General features: G+C 39.9%; 3 protein-coding genes across 5 annotated transcripts in view; 2 read left to right on the forward strand and 1 right to left on the reverse strand.

Moving 5' to 3' along the window:
- LOC146331364 (paxillin-like) overlaps positions 1-9,833 on the forward strand; it is a 48,361-nt gene extending 38,528 nt beyond the window's left edge. For all 3 annotated transcript variants that reach the window (XM_084730021.1, XM_084730038.1, XM_084730030.1), the window contains 5 exons: positions 807-965; positions 2,059-2,232; positions 4,403-4,484; positions 5,565-5,713; positions 6,603-9,833. In XM_084730021.1, coding sequence (XP_084586147.1) covers positions 807-965; positions 2,059-2,232; positions 4,403-4,484; positions 5,565-5,713; positions 6,603-6,869 — 831 coding nt within the window. In that variant the 3' untranslated portion in view covers positions 6,870-9,833. The remainder of the gene's footprint in view (positions 1-806; positions 966-2,058; positions 2,233-4,402; positions 4,485-5,564; positions 5,714-6,602) is intronic.
- Positions 9,834-10,612: 779 nt separating this feature from the next.
- LOC146331365 (uncharacterized) lies at positions 10,613-12,335 on the reverse strand. The gene has a single exon (XM_084730048.1). The coding sequence runs from the start codon at positions 12,194-12,196 to the stop codon at positions 10,910-10,912; it is 1,287 nt and encodes a 428-aa protein (XP_084586174.1). The 5' UTR covers positions 12,197-12,335; the 3' UTR covers positions 10,613-10,909.
- Positions 12,336-12,486: 151 nt separating this feature from the next.
- On the forward strand, positions 12,487-16,177 carry rplp0 (ribosomal protein, large, P0). The gene is made up of 8 exons (XM_084730060.1): positions 12,487-12,534; positions 12,836-12,943; positions 13,805-13,980; positions 14,232-14,319; positions 14,959-15,105; positions 15,276-15,461; positions 15,579-15,719; positions 15,958-16,177. Exons 2-8 carry the CDS (start codon positions 12,890-12,892, stop codon positions 16,111-16,113), a joined length of 948 nt encoding a protein of 315 aa, XP_084586186.1. The 5' UTR covers positions 12,487-12,534; positions 12,836-12,889; the 3' UTR covers positions 16,114-16,177.
- Positions 16,178-16,306: the final 129 nt, after the last annotated feature.

Raw genomic sequence — 16,306 nt, forward strand, 5'->3', positions numbered from 1 at the left:
CACTTGGGGAAAGATCAAGATCAATCTCTAGAGATCTTTGCAGGTCTGAGGTTCCCATCCAGACATGACCATTTTATTTTGGTGAAAGGTAAGCTGGGTCATTTTTGTGCATGAGTGTGTGTGTGTGTGTGAGAGAGAGAATACATGGAGCAGAGAGGCTATTTTCTCTCTCAGAGGAATGTAAGAGTCATGAAGCTCCAATAACCACACCATCTGAGAAGGTCTGTGTTTGCTTACATTTCAGTAGGCAGACACATCCAGACATACATTCACACACACACACACACACACACTAGTGATATTAGAGAGTCATCATCAAAGCCTGCAGACATGATGTAGGGTTAATATTTCCATTGCTTGTCTTGGTATTTTCTCTCCATCTCATGTTCATCTACGTTAAAGAAGAGATAGGTCACCACCATTTAGATTGTTCACTTGTGCTTTTGCTACCAGCAATTTAGAGAAAGGATGTTGTAACAAATGGCAGTTTCTTGAAAGAATTATATTACATTTTAAAAATGTTGTAATTTGACATGGAGGTAAGTCCAAAATGATGACAACATAATGGCGAAAAGAGGAGCACTGATTTAATAAAGAAGAACCGTGGTCATTAGACCCACACACAATCACATTACAAATTATGAATGCAAATCTAACCATGGATGCGATTCAAGACCTCTGACTAAATGTCACAAGCTGCTTCTAGAAGTATTAATTGTAATGCTGTTTATCATACGGCGCTTTCTGTTATTTTGTCAACCCACCATACATCTGGTATAGTGAAGCCACTTTTCCTTCTCCACCAGATCCAGTCCCAGGGAAAGACTTCTCCCACCGGTCCACCCAAACCAGCCAACAAGCTGGACAACATGCTGGGAAGCCTGCAGTCCGACCTCAACAGACTGGGAGTCCAGACCGTGGCTAAAGGTGTCTGTGGAGCCTGCAAGAAACCCATCGTTGGGCAGGTGATGATAACATTGAATGTACACATACAAGTCACAAGTACACATTGAAACAAGACTTCAGTTGGTGCGTGTTCTGAATTTACCCTTGCTATTAGATACACATCCATACACACAAATTAGTCAAACATAATTTAGAATACCAAATAGTCTTTAAAGAAGATTTTCAGTTTGTTTGTTTTTTTGTTGAGAATGATTTGATTGTAATCCAGATGTATTTGCTCAACATTGAGAGGTTGTTCTACATACCTCTGGCTGTGTCGTTTGCTTAAAGAGATAGTTTGGAAAATTTGAAGCAGGGTTGTATTGTACTTTTCAGTAGCCAGCATATTATCTACAGTAGATGCTTGTCGGCACACCCCCAATTTTGAGAAGCACAGTGGGGCACCAGCTTGAAAGATAAGCAATAAATGTTGTGGACAGGGTCAGCAACAAAAGCTATTTTAGCCACTTATAAAAGGGCCACCTAAAAAACATCAGTGTGAGTTTAAGTGTATGCTATATTTTGAATATTTTCACCACTTACTTTACCATCAGACAGCCTTTTCTGATAGGAAACTGTTGTTATATAAATCAAATATTGCTCTCTCCAAACCAACCATACTCCATAGACCAAATCCGTACATTTACCTCACAGAACATTAATTAACTGTGTAGCTTCCATGCTGGTACTCCTCCTTGCCTCGCTGAGCTGGGGGTGTATCGACCAACATCTACTATAGGAAATACACTGACTATTGATAAGTACCTCCTTTTTAGGTCCAATTCGGTCATGCTATCAATAATTCAGCTTTTATTTAACTGGCAACCAGTAAAAGCAAATTAAAACCTTTTTTTATGTTTACCTACCCACTTACTTTGAGACTTCTGGTTAAAGAAGCACAAATATTATATTTTCTGAGACTCATGATCCAACTGAAGTGGACTGGGGTTATTATGAACATAAATGTGTAAAATGTTAATTTATCAGATTTACATCTGCTGCTGTCTGCAACATCTCTTTTGCTTCTTGCGTGCAAGACTGCAGAGATTTTCTCTGCTGAGCCAGCCCTTAGAAGCTCATTTTAATTTAATGCACTGTGTCTCCCCACACCAGGTGGTGACTGCCATGGGCAGAACGTGGCACCCCGAGCACTTTGTGTGCACCCACTGCCAGGAGGAGATCGGCTCCAGGAACTTTTTTGAGCGGGAGGGGCTGCCTTACTGTGAGAAAGACTACCACAATCTGTTCTCACCACGGTGCCACTACTGTAATGGACCCATACTGGATGTTAGTAATGAATACACACACACACACACACACACACACACACACACAAATGCATTAGCATGTGTACCATGGATGGGTGGATAATGATATTTATTTATTCATAACTTAATGGATTAAGGCCTTACTGGAAAAATCACTACTTGTCGGAAATTGCCTTTATTTCTCAAGCAGACATTTACAATTGATGAGACACCCCCCCGTACACACACACAGACACACACACACACACACACACACACACACACACAGTCCTAGAGGCAGTAGAAGTGAAGGTACTTCTTGTGTATTCAGACTGACTAACTCATCTCATGTCCATCTCACTGCGTGCTGCTCTCCTCTCTCACTTGTCAGGGCTCAGCCTTATCCTTATACTGACACACTCCCATCGGGGGTTTTCAGCATTTACACACACACAGACACACACCCACCCACCCACGCACAGCGCCAGAGGTAGTGGAAGAGAAGTATGTGATGGACATTATTAACCCAGGGAAGGCCAACATGAGTCACTGGGAAGGTTTCCTACTTTTTTGCTTTTTTCTTTCTATCTTTCTTTCTTTCTGTATCTCACTTTCTGTGGTCTGCGAGAGCTTGCAAAGAATATACAGTACCAGTCAAAAGTTTGGACACATCTTCTCTTCCAATGATTTTTCTTCATTTTTATTATTTTTCTACATTGTAGATTAATACAGCAGACATCAAGACTATGAAATATGGAATTATATAGTAAGACAAAAACCTGACAACGGGGCAAAATATGTTTTATATTTTAGATTATTAAAAAGGAAAAACACTCACACACTATCTTCTGTACTCAAAGATTTAATAACATTGTTGTTCTTAAAGATTTGAAGTGCAGAGGACAATGTAAGAGTCTTTAACCTTTTTATTGTTGACCCGTGGACTTCTACACACGTGTTGACCTACAAATGTGCCAAAGGTTTTTGCTCTTTGAGATTTTAGATTCTTCAAAGTAGCCACCTTTGCACACTGTCAGTATCATAGAGCCATTTCCATTCAGTTTCTGTTAGTAGTAGCAGCCAAGCAATATGCTGTCATTTCATTTTCAAGCAAATATACATTTTGGATTTGAAACCTTACTTGTAGGATAAAAAAAAATGAAACAATCCCTACCATTATTTAAACTTTAAAGTAACTATTACTTGCTTTGTATATTTTATTTTTTAAAATCAATTGTATAAACTTTAATATCTGCTTGGCATTATTTCACTATACTTCTGCTCTCAGAGCTAGTTATTGATTGATAAAAGCCAATAATCAAATGAAGAGGCAATTACATAATATGATTTTAAAAAAAGTAGATACATCTTTATATGGTCTTATATTTAAAACTGGATCTGTGAGGTCAACCATAATTCTGATGTGCGAAGTGTTACCAGAATATGCTAATACACAAATATCATAAACCTTTTTTTTTTTTTTTTTTTTTACCTATTTCAGAACAAAGAAATTCTGAAAGATATTTAATGCCAGACTGTGTATGAACATGTTTGATTGTTGAATAGTCTCAAACATCTGACTTGATTATGAATTGCTCAATTGTTTCAAAAATTTTGATCAGATTTTCTGATTTACTTCACTGATGCTCATTCATATCCACTGTTTTTTGTCCTTTGTTGTAACATTTTCAATTTAGTTGCTCTGTATTTATCCATTCAGATAATTAATGTTTTGCCCTCCCTTAAAAAAAACTCTTTTCAACATTGCACCCCCTGGTGGCGAAGTAAAGACATACATGTGCTCTCAAACATAAAGGGGTTTGTAACATTAGTTCACAGTGAGTAATTCTTTCCCTGCTGCAGATACATAGCAGGTGTGGATGTTTTGAAATCTTGTGTTACATGGACAGTATGAGTGTCCCTCCAGCTGAAGCTGCTGAGAAATGCTATCAGGCCTGGAAAACATGAGGTAACAGTCAGAGCATTCCAGCACCTCCCACACTGCCTCTGTGGACTGAGCCTGCCCTCTCCTGGCCTCTGACGCTCTCATGTGTTCGTTTCTCCCTTAATTACACACATACACGATTATATTGTATGTTCACTCACTTTTAGTGCAACTTCAGGGGCTGCTTTTTCCCCCAGTTGTTAAAGGGTCACACCTTTCAGCAGAAATTAAATGACTGACCATTTGATTCTCCTGTGTTTCACAGAAAGTAGTGACTGCTTTGGACAAGACCTGGCATCCAGAGCATTTCTTCTGTGCCCAGTGTGGAGCCTTTTTCGGACCAGAAGGTACCACTTGCTTATCAAATTAAGAACAGTTCAGATTATTTGATGTGGGTTGTATGATATACTTATGATCAGTGCATTAGCTACAGTAGAAAACATCCCTATATTTGGAATATTTTCACCACCTTACCTTGCCATCAGACAGTGTTTTCCAATGGAAAACTGCCATTATATAGGCCAGATATTGCTCTATCCAAACCAACCAAGCTCCGTGGGCAAAATCATGTTGTTACCTTGCAGAACATGGGAGCTTCTGTTCTACAACTTGATCGATCTATTCATTTGTTTGACTTATTGTGTGACTTCTCTGTTTTAGCTGCTCTGGCAGCTGTAGAGCAACAACTCCTATGTTCTATGAATTACTGTTTTCACCCATGAGGTTGGTGTAGAGAGCACAATATTTGTCTTATATAATGGCGTTTCCTGTTGGAAAAGGTTGTCTGACAGCGAGGTAAAGCAATGAAAATATTCTATATATACCATTTATTTATTTGTTTCTTTGTTTCTTTGTTTTCTCAGGGACAGTGCATATTAATAAACATTATTGTAAATATGCCAGAATTAGCCAAAAGGCTAGCTGTCATGTAAAGTTGGCAACCTAAAATCTATATAAAAATTGAGAATCAAGAAAGAAGTCACAACAGCGGTTCTAAAGGCATACTACTTAGTAAAAGCAGAACACAGACCGTATTAAGAGAAAATTACAGTTCAAAAAGTCCAGAAACAAATGGCACAACTCTACCTTATTTACACATTTAAGACGTATTTATTTTTTTTTTAGGTCGACCTTTCTTAAGTGACTAAAATACATGTTTCTGCTGACCCTGTCCACAGCAGTACATTGCTTAGCTTCTGTGACGGTGCCTCATTCTGCTTCTCCTATTTTGGGGTGTGCCAACCTCCATCTACTGTGATCAATACACTGACTATTGATTATTACCTCATGCAACCCCACATCAAACAATCCGAACTATCTGTTTAATAGCACAGCATCTGGCTTGTGTAGAAAAGGAGCGACGCTGAATTTTCCATATCAAAAGAATCACACAGAGCAAGTCACTGTGTGTCTTTGCTACCCTCCAGGTTTCCATGAGAAGGACGGGAAGGCGTTCTGCAGAAAGGACTACTTTGACATGTTTGCCCCTAAATGTGGTGGCTGTGCCCGCGCCATCCTGGAGAACTACATCTCTGCTCTCAACTCACTCTGGCACCCTGAATGCTTTGTCTGCAGGGTGAGTCACTCGACATATTTGTAATGCATCTGGACATTTTGGCGATGTTTAGACTGCAGGCAAGTGTGTCCCAAATCCCCAATTTGAACAGCACAAATGACATGGAATATGATTTTTTTCAGTTCTGATTTGAGACACTTTCATATGAGGTCATCCTGAAATCGTGGATGAAATCTGTTTCTGTGAAGCCATTTACGTCACGATCCCTCCACTCCTGGCTCTGACTCTGCATCCACACACACCTCTGTACAGAAGTAACAATCATTACTCCACAAAAACCCATAATTAAAAATTTGGCTCTCTTTCTTCTCATCCTTGACCTCATTGTCATCCGCACACAAATTTGCTGGGTTCCACTGCACACAATCTTATAAATGAAATGCTGACATCATTGGTGTCCGTGTTTACTTAAGTACAACAGTTAAATGGCAACGGAAATTTAGGAGTGAATGGACAAGAAGTCTAGCTTGTTTTTCATCAGAAACACCACATCACAATTCATGGAAAAAGTGGACAACACACGTGTCACTGTTAAGGAAGTGTTGTATTGTATTATTTTTAGATACATTTACATTTAGGCCACCAAATTTAGGGCTGTAGTGGCCCATGGGGCTAGTGCTTGCTTGAGAGTAGGAACAACAACCATCCATGACAACACACAAACAAACATATAAATAAATAAAACAGACAAAACCAGAAAAAAACATTTAATTCAGGTTCGATTGATTCAGGACCGTGACCAGTTCACACTGGAATCTGATATTAGCCGTATCTAAAAAATAATTTGAAAAGCCGAACAAAAAATCCGATCTGGGTAAGAAGGCTCGTAGTGCGAACTTTGTGCCTGCTCGTCATCATAAATTCTCCGTCTTCTCCTCTGATTTTCCAGGAGTGCTTCACGCCATTCATAAATGGCAGCTTCTTTGACCACGATGGCCAGCCGTACTGCGAGTCTCACTACCACGAGCGCCGTGGCTCGCTGTGCTCTGGCTGCCAGAAGCCCATCACCGGTCGCTGCATCACAGCCATGGGGAAGAAGTTCCACCCAGAGCACTTTGTGTGTGCTTTCTGCCTCAAGCAGCTGAACAAAGGCACCTTCAAGGAGCAGAATGAGAAGCCCTACTGCCAAGGCTGCTTCATCAAACTCTTCAGTTAGACTGTGTGTGTTTGTGTACAAGTGTGTGTGTACATGTGTCTATTTACATGTCAGAATGCACATGTGGATGTGTGTGCACTCACATGACGAGCATGTATGAGTCAGTGAAGTGTTTTTTTTTTTGAGACTGAGAGGGCGTCGATGATCATAAGGGTGAGACATGTCTCTGACACTGAAGGGACTTCCCTGGCTGTCCAACCTCTCAGGCTCAGCATTTCACACTTTTGCTAAAGACATTTTTAACAGAGCCCAAAGAGATTTTTATTTGGAGTTTTCTTCCTGCGCGCAGCAAAGAAAATACATTACTGTCCCCTTGTGCGTGTGTACATATAAAAGTATACAAGGGTCAAATTAAGAGCCCTGATTTGTAAATGATTTTATTCCCCCATTGCAGGGCAAGACCCTGCACCATGTGGTGGTTTTATGCAGGTATGAGACAGCTGCTTGATTGCATGGACCATGGACAGTTGACCTAAGCAGTTTTAGAAAATGTTGAGTGTTGAATACACAGTGCTTGGCCAATGAGTGTTGGAATAATCTATAAAAAAAAAAAGATGTATTTTTCTAGCTTTGGAAACTATTGAGGTGCCATTTAAAATAACCATGAACACACTCCTTCCTCTTCACTTCTTTAAAATACGTTCAGACTCTTTGCACACTCCAACCACAGATCTCTTGATGAGACTGTCTTAAGGTGCATTTTACAGGTGTCTGCAAGATATTAGCTAGTCCTTATTTTTCTACTGTTTTACTATGAAAATGAACCCAGATGATTTCTCAGTTTCAGCATACATTATGTTCACATTTGTGCTCTTTAAACTTCAGACATTAGAAAATGACCATAATGATTTTTTCCCTGTAGCAATTTGGAACATTTTTATTTTCCTACAGCAAACTGTGTGTAAAATTAAACGGTTGTGATTCATGATGACAAAAATAGGTCAATAAGAATAATATACATATTATGTACTATGGGTACTGATGTTTAACTTATGGTGCAATTTAAAAAATGCTAAAACAAAGTTGATTGTCTTTACGTCAGTTTAAAAGTGGAGATTTAACTGCTGTATTTACCCACACAGAATAAATTTAGACAGAGTCCATTCAGAATAAATACTGCTTTAGTTCAGCATTTTTTCCACATTGTACTATTACTTCTGTTGTGACTTAATCACTGTATTAAAATCTAATAACATGGCTGTTTCAAGATTTAAATATGGTTGTGCATTAGAATTAGAAGCATGCTTTTGTTTATCTGGAGTTTTCTCAGCACTAGCTGCCAGTTGCTGTTACAATCAGAAACTAAATTTATATACCTGTATGTAATATGCTCGACTCTTTGTGGCAGAACTGTGTTCTGACACTGTTTTGATGGAAATATATATATTTTTGAGCTGACTGGGCTCACACTGATATGCAAAGAGCTGGCTCTATTGGCATGTAGGCTAACAACAGTTTACCCTGTTCTCACACACAACACGTAACCAGCTTGGATTCCAGTGTGTCAGACTTCCAAGGAAACAGCCCTTTTTATTTTTATTATGAGTCATGATGGACTGTGATCTTGCTGTCTGAGTTGATATGAGCACTTGGCTCACTGATGGAAGCAGGATGTCACAATCAGAAAACAACACCAAGCCAGGGCTGAGCTTTTAGCAAATTTCTATATAATGACTCGTTCCATCTTTATTTTACTTGTAGCTCTGTTTTGCCAAATATATGAGACAATGTGTGATTTTTTTTTTCTTTTTTGACAATATTGCTTGTCTTCGATGGTCGCACTTTTTTTTATAGTACACCATTAAGACATAACAAGCTGAACTTTGTGTCAAATTAGACAATAACTAGAAATAATGTTTTCTTTATTAGACAGTAAGCACTTATACTATACAACACAGCAATACCCTAATTAGACACCATAAATATATTTTTTATTAGAGAATATTAGAGCCTGTATTAGACCTTTGTTAAAGGTTAATTAGAGACACATTGCAATGGAACTGTACTGTAAACTGTAAAATGAAAATCACATATCTGGTACTTGAGACACACCATCTTTGGCTGCTCCATTACACTTGGTGGTAGCCACAACCTACAGTTTTACAGCAAGTCTTTGCAGTCACTCAAAGACAAAGTATTCCACTACCTCTAAAATTTTGGCCTTTACCTTGTAAATACAGAGTTCTGTTTTAATGTTCCCCTAATTATCCGCTAATAAAGTCTAATAAAAGTCAAATAAAATGTTTAATACTGACTAATAAATAACATCTCTAGGTTTTGTCTAATATGATATAAAGTATGGCTGGTTACGTCTTACTAGTGTACTGTAAAATAGTGTGTGTCCTCTTTTAATCTTGATCACAAGGTGTGTAAGGAGTGAATACACAGTATCCATATTCAGATTATTTTTACTTTGAGAAGCTGTTTGCTCTTGTGCCAAATGTGTCAATGCAATAAGGTCTTATACACTGTGGAGTTCTCAACCTTTCCTGTGATTTGACTCTTTATGGGCTGAACTCTGGGAGAGGTTTCATCTGCTGTGGTGCATCCTAAACGTTTACACTGTATTACTGTAGACAAACCAAGGAGAAACCTTCTGTACTGAGTCGGTCAGCAGAAAGTATAGTGAACACACTTGTAGCTGATTCAGATTCACAGGACGTAGCAGGGGGAAATGAACAGGAGTTGTGAGTTAATTTTGCCCCATGTATATTTATCTGCCTCTACTTTTTGCTTCTGTCAAAGGATTCATGAAAAAGAATCAAAGCCTTTTACTGTTAATGAGCTGTTAATGAGAATAGGTGAACTTTGCTTTGTAAATGGAGATGTTCATGTGATCTTTTACCATTTGAATTTTCTCATGAGCCACAAATTTTTTGTTTGGGTGGGTTGTAAGCCTATATGGGTCCTTACTGACTGGTTATTATAACTGCTGCAAATAAAATAAGTACTTTATTTCTGTCACTGCTTTGTCTGAAAGGTTATTTTGTGGTTTACCCCCCCCCCCCCCCACAGACACACACCGTTCATTGTTAAGCCAGATCTTTGACATGCAAGATTTTCTCAAAATATTAGAAATGAATGGAGATGAGGTGATCAGCTTTACTTTTTAAATCATTTACTTATTTTTTAACAGTTTGCACACATTTATTGAACAGGTTACATTTATCTGAGTGTGCTGCATAATAAAACAAATGCTCGCCCAGTACACAACAGTACAAAATCAGAAACATAAGTGAAGTTGGAATGCACAAAATACCTGCATGATATCAGCCAATAAAGGCTTTAAAGTGAAATACAGGAATCGGCCAGAAATGAACATTTGTTCTCATATGTGAGCAGTGTTGGAAATTTTCAAAGTATCCAAATCATATTCCTTCAATAATACAAATTTAATTGCCCCTCTTATGAGCCATCATCTCAATCATTATGACATATTTCTGAAGAAAAAAGTTTTCTTATTTTCCCAAGTGAATGAGTACATTTTGTTAAGTACTGTGTTTTATGTCTGCATCTGCCAGTGGATAAGAGTAGGCACAATAATTTGTTGATTCAACTATAGGAGACTTAATGTTCTTTGCAATTAGATGGAAAAAATATGTGTACATACATCTGTATTGGCATTGGCAATAGGCCAAAATGAGTCAGAAAATATCAACAAAAATTCATTCTAGTTTTAAGGTGCACTTTTGTGTATATTACAGCATTTGATATACACACAGTATATATCAGGTTGTACACACACACACACACACACACACACACACACAAAGATGTTTGAAGATGTTTGGATTTTAGAAAACAGTGAATTTTTTTTCATAATTTTCTGACATTTTATTTACCAAACAGCTACTTGATCAATCAAGAAAATTATTGACAGTTTAATCACTAATGAAAATATTTGTTGGTTGCAGCCCTAAATGCATGTCCCTATTATTTTTGAAAATCAAAACCCCGGACATGAATTTGATCTCAACAGCTTCTTCACCGGTCAAACAACAACGTCAACAATATGACTGTTCTGCTAAAAGACAGTTTATTCAATACAACTGAGAAACACAAGAACAAGACAACACATCACTCTGACGTGGAGATGTTGTCACCTGAAGTCTGTACTTGGTGAGAGCTTGGAGCTTTCCAGTCAGCTTAGAAAGGTGCGGGTGGCAGTCCAGAATCTCCAGGGATTCCAGGTCCTGTAGCTGGTGAAGGCGTAAGAAATCCTTCTCCCGTACATGTTCGTGGCGAAGTTTGAGACTTCTGAGCTTTGGAAAAAGTTGTGGGATTTGACCTGTGAGAGCTCCCAGGTGTGAAGGCCAGGTGTCCAGGTGAAGGTGCAGGAGGTTTGGTACCTGTACTGCCACGGCTGCAATGTCCTCTGACGATAATCTGGCAACACGCAGTGTGAGACTGGTCACTGTGGCTGGGATGGAGGTTACATACTTCTGAACAGGTGGGCCTTTGACAATGACCAGGGTTGACAGTTGAGGGAGGTCACTAAGCCATGTTTTCAGGTGGCATGAAGGCCACGGCCATCCTTCTGGTATCTCCTGACGTGCATCCCTGTAGAAAACAGTCAGACTCTTCAGGCCAGGCATCAGCTTCATTGCATCTTGTGGTAATAAATGATCCATGCAGGCTATGAGTTCTAAGCTGGACAAAGATTGGGCGGTAGCTTTGGGAGTTGGGTTGGGTCTGGGAATAAGGGAAGACATTGCAGATAATGAGAGATGCTTCAGCTTTGACAGGCAGGTAAGTATGGACTGAATCACACAAATGATTTCTTCAACCATTCCCAGGTCATGACAGACCAGAGATGTAAGATTTGTGAACTGGGAGACAGCAGCGATAAAGCTGCTCAGTGATGTGGAGGGAAGTCCAACATCACACAAGCTGAGGTGAGTCAGCTGCTGGGGTTGGAAAACAGCGGAAGCACCTATTGAAAGAGAAGCGCAGCTACCTCTAATAGCCAGACGCTTCAGATTTGTAAAGTTGCTCAGGTAGTCGAGGCTGACTTTGGAGCTCTGGTCCATGACCACTGTGGTCAGAGCAGGCAGGGACAGGGCTAGGTGTCTCCAGTCCTTAGTTTTGTTGCTCCTCACCACCACACTGGTCACTTTCCTGCGGCGAAGAGTGACCCAGAACTGTTTGTTATAAAAGCGACATCGATAGTCCAGAACAACTGACCAGTCTTTCCAAAGAGACGAGTGGTCAACAAGTTTTTTGAAATACTTGCAAGATGCCCGGACGTTGAACTTGTCTGCCGCTGACAAATATCCAAAAACGTGGTTCCATACCTCAGACGGAAGCAATAGAGCCGTTTGTGCCATATTTTTACTCTGCAACTGGATATGTTAGCTAATTGTCTAACACTGGCATTAATTTTACGAATCGCCGTTAGCCGTTAGCATTTGTTCTGTCCAAAAGGCAGGAAAAACATTCTTTACACGAAGTTGACACCGGATTTATTTAGTTGAGCTCAGCGTTGACCAGAGTGAGATTCTTATTATTGGTGGTAGCGTGGCAACAGAAGTGATTGACGCAGTAATCGTCCAATAGTTGTGCAACTTCCGTCCATAAGCTCATCTCTGATTGGTCACTTGTTTGCTATATATTCTTCTCTCGCCCTTCCTCTTCCTCTTTCTTTCACGCGACCCTCGTGTGCTAGGTAAGGAGTTTCCTCCCGCTCTTTCAAAAACTGAAAGCGCTGATATCCCGGAAAAATTTACCGTATTCGATTTTATATTCGTTAACTAAGTGCCTATAGCCCCTAAAGATATGTTTTGTGTCATGTAAAAGTGTGGCAGCTCGATGTAAAGCCTAGCGCGGCCTGTTAAACTATAGCTAGCTTGCTATAAGATGGCTAATGTTAGCTGTCCGCGGCATGTCAAGCTACCCGATGAAAATGGTGTCGGTTGTTGTTTCTAAAGTAGCCTACATCTATTAATGTATTCTTTCTTTCGTTCTAGGTATAACCTTGTCTTTAAACCAGCTGTAAGGCGATCCTTGGAAGCACTGCAAAGATGCCCAGGGAAGACAGGGCCACGTGGAAGTCCAACTATTTTATGAAAATCATCGTAAGTATGAAACTTAAATGTACATCTAATCTAATTTATTTTACTGTATATGTAGGGTTTTTGCTTGTCCTTAAAGCCAATCATGCAATCTGGATTTTTGGCCTTAGAAGTTCCTTAATGATTGCAGTTCTTAAAAGCGGAATATCAAGGTAACATTCACAAAGCTGTAGTAACTTCTGTTGTGAAATGTATTTTGATGAAAACGAAGTATTTAATGCAAGGCTTTATTGACCGGATGACTAACTAGGTGTCCCATAACCCTCATCTAACAATGATTCTGTAGACATGCAGGACATCTACATTGCAGTTTGTGTGGTACTGCATTGTCGTTCCCCCTGCAAACAGTAACTTGTTTCCTCGCTATACCTGGCTATTCAGCATCCCCTGACTGCCAGGCACGTAAGGTTTCAGACACTGAATAAAAACTGCCCTTGAGCTTCAGATGTGATCAAGTTTGCCCTTCAAAACTTAAATTCTAATCAAGTACCAAGTGAGTGGTTTTCTCTCCAGGTGCCTGTAGCTGCCTGTGTCAGAGTCTTGCTCTGAAATGTATTTTTGGTGAACTTGATTATGATACAAAACAAACTGTCCCTGAATCATTGACCACTAATGTAACCTGCTTTAGAGTGAAGATTTTCATTGAGTGATGGGTCAGTTTTACAAGTAATTGCTTCAGCAGTCTAATCACTGCAATTCTAGTGTGCATGTACATATTGACAGTATGGATGGTAAATGGATCTTAGATGGCATTAATAATCTTAGTTTTTAACTTGATCCCTGCAGAAACCCTGTATATATTTGTGGAGTTGTGTAAATTTGCTTGACATTTGTCCATATTAACAAATTTTGCTCTATTTGTAGCAACTTCTGGATGACTATCCAAAATGCTTCATCGTGGGGGCAGACAATGTGGGCTCCAAGCAGATGCAGACCATCCGTCTGTCTCTGCGAGAGAAGGCTGTGGTGCTCATGGGTAAAAACACCATGATGCGCAAAGCCATCCGTGGTCACCTGGAGAACAATCCTGCCCTGGAGAAGTGAGTTTATCTCTACTTATGCTACCTCGAGCCATCAGTTTTCATGTAGCAGGATAAGTTACAATGCAGCTTGTGTGGTACTGCTTTGTCGTTCCCCCTGCAAACATTAACCTGTCTCCAGCTATCCCTGTTTGTCTATATCCAACCAGGACAACCAGGGACGCAAGGTCTCAGACACTAAACAGTTTTTCCACATTTGTAAAAATGTGGACCTGCTCACATGTCTAACAGCTAGCTCCTTGATTTGACAGGCTCCTGCCCCACATTAAAGGAAATGTAGGCTTTGTCTTCACCAAGGAGGATCTGGCTGAGGTCAGGGACATGCTGCTGGCTAACAAGGTAAGACTCCTCAAGAGAAACCTTACTAAAGTACAATGCAGCAACCTCTCATGATTCATTTAGTTGTACACTGCACACAAACTTGTGGTTCTATATTGCTGCCATAGTAATTTTAGCATGACATCTTTATATAGTAGTGCAGTTACAATCTAATTTAATTGTAATAAATATAAGGTACTTTGGACTTCTACCTTTAACTGGACAAAGTGTTCATAGCGTCTTTGTGGCACATTCAACAATACTACAAATTGGATTGTAATGGCCATATATTTGAACTAAGACCTCATTCCAACTAAGAAATGAAACCTTAATGTAAGTATTTATTACAAGGTGCCTGGATGACTTATGACTAGGTGTATAATAACTCCACATCTAACATTTAAGGGCTAAAAATAACAGCAATATTCTGTAGATGTGCAGGACATCTACATTGCAGTTTGTGTGGTACTGCATTGTCGTTCCCCCTGCAAACAGTAACTTGTTTCCTCGCTATACCTGGCTATTCAGCATCCCCTGACTGCCAGGCACGTAAGGTTTCAGACACTGAATCTGAAAGATTTTGGGCTTCAGTGTTCAAGCCTGCTCTTTAAAACTTAAATTCTAGTAAAGTACCATGCTTGACTTGTAAACTCTCCCCAGGTGCCTGCAGCTGCCCGTGCTGGAGCCATTGCTCCTTGTGATGTGACTGTCCCATCCCAGAACACTGGCCTGGGTCCTGAGAAGACCTCTTTCTTCCAGGCTCTGGGTATCACCACCAAGATTTCCAGGGGAACCATTGAAATCTTGGTGAGTTTAAAAATTACAGTGGTATCTGGAATTTCACTTTCTACTTGACCTGAAGGAAGGGATGCCTCATGTGCTCAAGACTTATTCAATAAAGCAAGCATGCATGGATGGTCAAATGAAACGGTGTATTGAAATGTTTGCATTGGTAACTAACTGCGTTTCTGTCCCAGAGTGACGTCAACCTGATCAAGACTGGCGACAAGGTTGGTGCCAGCGAGGCCACGCTGCTCAACATGCTGAACATCTCACCCTTCTCCTACGGACTCATCATCCAGCAGGTGTATGACAACGGCAGTGTTTACAGTCCTGAGGTGCTTGACATCACAGAGGCTTCTCTGCATGCCAGGTTCCTGGAGGTGAGATACAATGCTTGTATAAAGAAAATATGGAAGATAATTCACTTGTCATGTTTGTATAGAATATTTGTAGCTGGAAATTGTTCACTCACAATATGAAACTCATTATTTACCTAGGGTGTGAGGAATGTCGCTAGTGTGTGTCTGGAGATCGGCTACCCCACATTGGCCTCTGTCCCCCACTCCATCATCAATGGCTACAAGAGAGTCCTGGCTGTTGCTGTGGAGACAGACTACTCCTTCCCCCTGGCAGAAAAGGTATATCAGTAACTTATGCCATGGTTGACTTGCATAATGGGTTTCAGAGAACTGCTGTATTGTTTACAAAGAGCAACATGTTACATAGTTTCTCATTAGTCAGGGATGATTGATCTCAGAGTTAACAAGTTGACCTAGAATGCTTTAAACTGCCTTTAATCAGAATGAGATTTTGTTTTGCATGACCAGGAAACCATAAATGCATAAATGGGATATTAATGTACCATTTGTCTTTCAGGTCAAAGCCTACCTGGCTGACCCATCTGCTTTTGCTGCTGTGGCAGCACCTGCAGCAGCTGCTGAGACTGCTGCAGCACCAGCTGCTGCTAAGGAGGAGGTCAAGGAGGAGTCTGAGGAATCAGATGATGACATGGGCTTCGGTCTGTTCGACTAATCCAAATGCAGTGAACAGAACAATGAATCGAAGAAGACCTGATTCAATAAAAACTCAAACTCCATGTACTGTGTGAATGTCTTTTTCAGTAAATTGCTAGGTTGTGCATGGTAAAACTGCATTTGCATTGTATCTATGGTGAATAACACTTGTAGGGAGAATATAAAAGATTAGGTACTTGTAAATTTGTATA

This window comes from Lutjanus erythropterus, chromosome 2 (assembly GCF_056507025.1).
Source record: "Lutjanus erythropterus isolate fLutEry1 chromosome 2, fLutEry1.hap2, whole genome shotgun sequence".
In the NCBI taxonomy this organism is placed as follows: Eukaryota; Metazoa; Chordata; class Actinopteri; order Lutjaniformes; family Lutjanidae; genus Lutjanus; species Lutjanus erythropterus.

What these genes read in the sequence shown, in the direction of transcription:
- LOC146331365 (XM_084730048.1), bottom strand. Translation starts at nt 12,196, where the DNA reads ATGGCACAAACGGCTCTATTGCTTCCGTCTGAGGTATGGAACCACGTT.
- rplp0 (XM_084730060.1), top strand. Translation starts at nt 12,890, where the DNA reads ATGCCCAGGGAAGACAGGGCCACGTGGAAGTCCAACTATTTTATGAAA. An exon ending in AACAATCCTGCCCTGGAGAA is followed by an intron (nt 13,981 to 14,231) that starts GTGAGTTTATCT and finishes TTGATTTGACAG; the next exon opens with GCTCCTGCCCCACATTAAAG. An exon ending in TGCATGCCAGGTTCCTGGAG is followed by an intron (nt 15,462 to 15,578) that starts GTGAGATACAAT and finishes TTATTTACCTAG; the next exon opens with GGTGTGAGGAATGTCGCTAG.